This window comes from Elephas maximus, chromosome 19 (assembly GCF_024166365.1).
Source record: "Elephas maximus indicus isolate mEleMax1 chromosome 19, mEleMax1 primary haplotype, whole genome shotgun sequence".
Taxonomy (NCBI): domain Eukaryota; kingdom Metazoa; phylum Chordata; class Mammalia; order Proboscidea; family Elephantidae; genus Elephas; species Elephas maximus.
Window position 1 is genome coordinate 18,014,822 of NC_064837.1, and position 5,221 is coordinate 18,020,042.

The window sequence follows — 5,221 nt, forward strand, 5'->3', positions numbered from 1 at the left end:
TAGAACTTACTACTTCTCTGTGCTTATTCTCATGGAAATATGATGCCACATTTTTGTGATTTTGGTGGAGGTTTCTGAGAATCAGCTCATGCACTGGCATGTCAATTTCTTTTTCCCATGGAGGGGTTAGTCAGGGCTGGAGCACTGGTTTGGAGAATAGGTGTCTGATAATGTTGCTCTGAAGAAACGTGTTGGCAGGGCCCTCTGACAACTACTAACACTCTGCTCCTAGGGTATGTCCAACTCCAATTTGATTTCATAATCCTAGTCTTATTTTTTGAAGAAGAAAATACTCTGGCATAAATATAATTTGTCTTGAAAAGGGAGCCAAACATTTTGTTTTTACTAGTATTTTCAAAATATTTCAATTGAACAGTCACTAAATTAAAAAATATAAAATAGTTTGTGTCTCCATTTGTTAATGGGTTTGGTTTTGTTTTTGTCCTTCTTAATCCATTTTCTATCAGAGACTTAGATGCTCTCTTGCCTAAGCTTTAGCCTTTCTCTTCAATTAAAGGCAAACGATATTCTTCCCTGGCCCATACTATTTACTTTCCTTGCATCCTGCAGCCCAACCCTGAAGATTCCCCATGCCCATATGTAGACCTTCAGCATAAGAAAGCCTGGGGGGTACTTAAGGAGGAAGGACTGCTTTGATATCCCTGCCTCCTCACTCTGGGGGCCTCTTCCCTGTAAGCACCCTCTTCAGGGCTCCCTGCACATCAGGGTTTCGGAGGCTGTAGATGATTGGGTTCAGCATGGGGCTGAGGACAGTATTGAAGATCCCAATCCCCTTGTCTTTGTCCAAAGCTGAGACTGAGCCCAGACGCATGTAACTGAAGAAACCAGTTCCATAAAAGATACAGACCACAGTGAGGTGGGAGCCACACGTGGAGAATGCCTTCTTCCTCCCCTCAGCTGAGCGGATTCGTAGAACTGCAGCTGCGACGTGGGCATAGGACACAGAGATAAGGATCGTGGGGATCACCCCCATGAAGGTAGCCCCTGCAAAAAGCAACTGTCCATTGAGGTGAATGCTGGAGCAGGAAAGCTGGAAAAGTGGTGGGAGGTCACAATAGAAGTGGTTGACCACATTGGGGCCACAGAAGTCAAGCACAGACACAGCTACTGTGTGGGTCAGAGCATTGATGAAGGAGACGGTGCAGCAAATGCCCATCAGGGCACTCTGGACTTCATGGCCCATGCGGGTGCTGTAAGTGAGGGGCTGGCAGATGGCCAGGTAGCGGTCATAGGCCATGGCTGTCAAGAGGTGACAGTCCACGCCAGCCAGGAGGTGGAAGAAGAAAAGTTGTGAGATGCAGGCAGCATATGGAACTCTGCACTGGTGGGCCAGGAGACATATCAGCATTGGAGGAACAGTGACCGTGATGCACCCAATGTCCAGCAGAGACAGGTTCCTCAGGAAGTAGTACATTGGAGTGTGGAGCTTGGGTTCCACAAAGATGGCGGCCAGAATGCTGAGATTGCCCCCAATTGTGACTACATAGGCAAAGAGGAAGACAGCAAAAAGGATGGGTTGCAACCCTATGTCCCCCGTTAGGCCAAGGAGGATGAACTCCATGACAGTAGTCCTATTCCCCTGGGCACCTGGATCCATAGGGCACTGTTGAGAGCTATAGTGGGAGGAGAAGACTTGGGCCTGCCAAAAGGGAGAGAGCAACACATTGTAGGCACTTAACTTATGTCTACTTGATGTCGAGGTGATATGGCATGGGCATCCACCAGTTGGAATGGATGCCAGCCTTGAGCTTGAGCAGTGTCCTGGAAGCCCCTACTAGTCCAGGCATTAATCCTTTAGTTGCTAGTTTAGGGAGACATCCAGAATATAGCAGGGAGGGACTGAGGCAGAGAGAACTACTTTGGGGGTATGGGTTGGTGGCTATTTAGGAATCCCACTGCCCTCTATTGTGTGGAAATTCTTCAGTATTTTAAGAACTATTAAGGCCATATGAACATATGGGAACTGAATAGCATCCCTGACTAATTGAATGAATGAATTCATGAGTGCCTGCAGGGTATAATATAGTAGAATATCACCTAAAGAAGAGAGGTGGGAGATCAAGAACCCATGAAATCAAAACAGATACAAAAAAGGATGAAGTAAGACAGGAGCAAGGAGCAGACCAAAGTACACAAATGCTAGTCAGGAAGTGGGAGAAGAGGCTAAAAATTGAAGCCATAAATGCAATTTCATAAAATACTAACAACATTTGCTAAGTGTATACTAGGAATATTGTGTTAAGCACTTTATATTTTATTTTCTCATTTAATTCTTACAGATATCTATGGGGTAACTACTACTATCTCTATGTGATCAGCACACTGAGGTTTCGAACGTTTAAATAAGTAACTCAAGGTCACTTGATAAGCTTGTTCTCAAACCCAGGGTCACTTGACTTCCAAGCCCACACCTTAATACTATATTGCCACTCAAAAACTTGGATGCATGTTGGTTATTGAGGCTTTATAAATGAAATGATGTGTGATAAAAAGAAGAATGTTATTCCTAGGGCTTTAGATATTAGCATTACCACAGTTATTCAAGGAAGCTGATAGCCAATTGATCCACCCTTTCATTCAACATTTGTCTGTTGAGTGTAGTAAAACTCAGGATGCACTGTAAAACCTGTGAAATCAGGAAACTGCAAAGGTGGAAACCTGCCAGAGAAGAAAAACTTAAATATTTTCCACTAAAAGGAGAGATAGAAAAATGGTAAGACTGCATGCTGTCAAAGGCAGAAAACTTGTGAGACCCAGAAAAATAAGGCAGGCCCCTCAAATTCTAGCCCTCACAGGTTTCACTGTATTTTGACAGATTAGGTATGGGGGGCGAGAGAAAGAGAAAGTTTATCAAGGATTCCAAGGTTCCTGTCTTGAGCAACTGAAAAAAAGAAATTGTTATGAATGGATCTGGGGGAAGACTGTTGATTACTTGGGGGGGGGGGGCAAGTGGTGGGTATTGCACAGGAAAACAAGGGAATTGAAGTCCCAGAAAGCCTTAAGTGGACTTTCACTTTATCACACATGGTGGCTGTCATGGATGGAATTGTGTCCCCCAAAAATATCTGTCAACTTGGCTAGGTCATGATTCCCAGTGTTGCGTGATTGTCCACTGTTTTGTCATCAGATGTGACTTCTCTATGTGTTGTAAACCCTGTCTCTGCAATGTTGATGAGATGGGATTATCGGCAGTCAATCTACAAGATTAATCTACAATTTAAACCAATTTCTTTTGAGATATAAAAGAGAGAATTGAGCAGAGAGACTGGGAAGCTCATACCACCAAGAGAGCAGTACCAAGAGCAGAGCCTGTCCTTTGGACTGGGGGTCTCTGTGCCTGAGATACTCCTTAACCAGGAGAAGATTGAGGGCAAGGACCTCCCTCCAGAGCCTACAGAGAGAGAAAGCCTTTCCCCTGCAGCTGATGCCCTGGATTTGGACTTGTAATCTACTAGATTGTGAAAGAACAAATTTCTCTCTGTTAAAGCCATCCACTTGTGATATTTCTGTTACAGCAGCACTAGATAACTAAGACAGTGGCATTTATGGCATTTTCACAGCTGTGTGGACAATTGAAGAGTGAACTCATGAAATCAAAAGCCCTTTAGGTGTGATTGGGATATGAGACTCTGGAAAGATTATCTCTGAGATTCTCTTCTTCTGGACTCTTGCATATGCTGGGGCACCCCTCTCTCTATGACTGTGCTAGTACTCATTAATGTCTGGAACTCTCTCCCTCTTTCACACATCAAAACTCTACCCATCCTTCAAAGCTCAATCCTGGGCCACTATTCCATCTTAGTGAAGTCCTCCTTACATACCTTGTCTTTAATTGATCTTTCCCTCCTCTGATGTGCTGGAAAATTTACAGTCTGAATCATTCTAGTAAATGCATATGGAGAAAGGGACAGAGAACTGAAGCATTAAGAGAACTTGTTTGCCCACATTGGGCCACTCAAAATCCATAGCACAAGACAAAGAGTGTAGTCTGTGCTTATGGGCTACCCCAGGACTCTACACTATTCCCTCACCACCTCTATCCTGTGCTTTCCTGCAAAAGCTTTCTGCCAACTGTTGGGCTCAAACTCTGTTGGGTCAGCATTGACCCTCGCTGGGAGAAAGATGAGTGCTAGCCTCTCACAGGTCCTGTCTTCCTTTTCAGAAAAAAAAAAAAAAACAGAGTCTACTTCAAACTGGGGCCATGACTAGTTCCCCAAGGTGAGAAGCCACTGACTCCTCAGACATTGTATACTCAGGTTATGTTTCAGTCTCAACCCCAGACGTGGGCAAATTTCAGCTCTATTGACAGCAGCACTCAAATTACAGAGAAGAGTGTCAAAGCTTGCTTTGCCCTAAACAGGAGACTCCCCTCTGGATTCTGGAGTTTCCTCCATCGAATACAACTTTCCTGGCTAGGATCTTACGGAAGCAATACAGCAGGAGAAAATGTGGATCACAGTCTAGTTGGGCAGGAAGGCTCCCAAATGAAGAATTCTCGGAGAGGTTGATAGGCAGCCTGCCTGAGTTCAACATGAGCTAGGAGTAAGAGAGCTTTCAGATGAACTGGTGGGAAGAGACAGCAAAACTAGGAAGACAGAGTTCTCTGGGCTACAGGAAACAGGACCCTGAACAGAAGTCCCAGCCTGATAGAGGAGGTAGGACATGCAATTATCAGTAGGCTGTTGGTGTTTTGTTCTGTTGATTCTGACTCACAGAGACCCTATATGATGGAATAAAATCTCCCTATAGGGTTTCCTAGGCTGAAATCTTTAAGGGAGCAGATTGCTATGTCTTTTATCCCATAGAGCCACTGATGGGTTCGATCTGCTGACCTTTCAGTTAGCAGCTGAGTGCTTAACCACTGTGCCACTCAGACTCCCTTATCAGTAGGTAAGGAGGCAAATTGAGAAGGGCAAATTAATACATTCCCTTAATATGGAAAAACACAAGACACCCAGATTCTTATCTTGGGAGAGGTCTTGCTTAAAACAAGGATATTTCTCCATTCACTAAATGAGAGATGAAGAAAAAAATATCAGATTCTCAGCCACTCTGTATTGAGAAGATATGGGGGGGGGGGCAGCAAAAACCCTTCTCTGAGTGTAGCCAGGGAAGAAGAATGGAATCCCACAGTACTACCCAGGTTTCTTTCTCTATGAAATCAGGTGAGGAGATTTTTGGGGTCTTTTTTGTTTGGGAG

General features: G+C 44.3%; 1 protein-coding gene across 1 annotated transcript; it reads right to left on the bottom strand.

Moving 5' to 3' along the window:
* Nucleotides 1–670: 670 nt before the first annotated feature.
* LOC126062632 (olfactory receptor 139-like) lies at nt 671–1,618 on the bottom strand. Its single transcript, XM_049860344.1, has one exon. The coding sequence runs from the start codon at nt 1,616–1,618 to the stop codon at nt 671–673; it is 948 nt and encodes a 315-aa protein (XP_049716301.1).
* Nucleotides 1,619–5,221: the final 3,603 nt, after the last annotated feature.

What these genes read in the sequence shown, in the direction of transcription:
- LOC126062632 (XM_049860344.1), bottom strand. Translation starts at nt 1,618, where the DNA reads ATGGATCCAGGTGCCCAGGGGAATAGGACTACTGTCATGGAGTTCATC.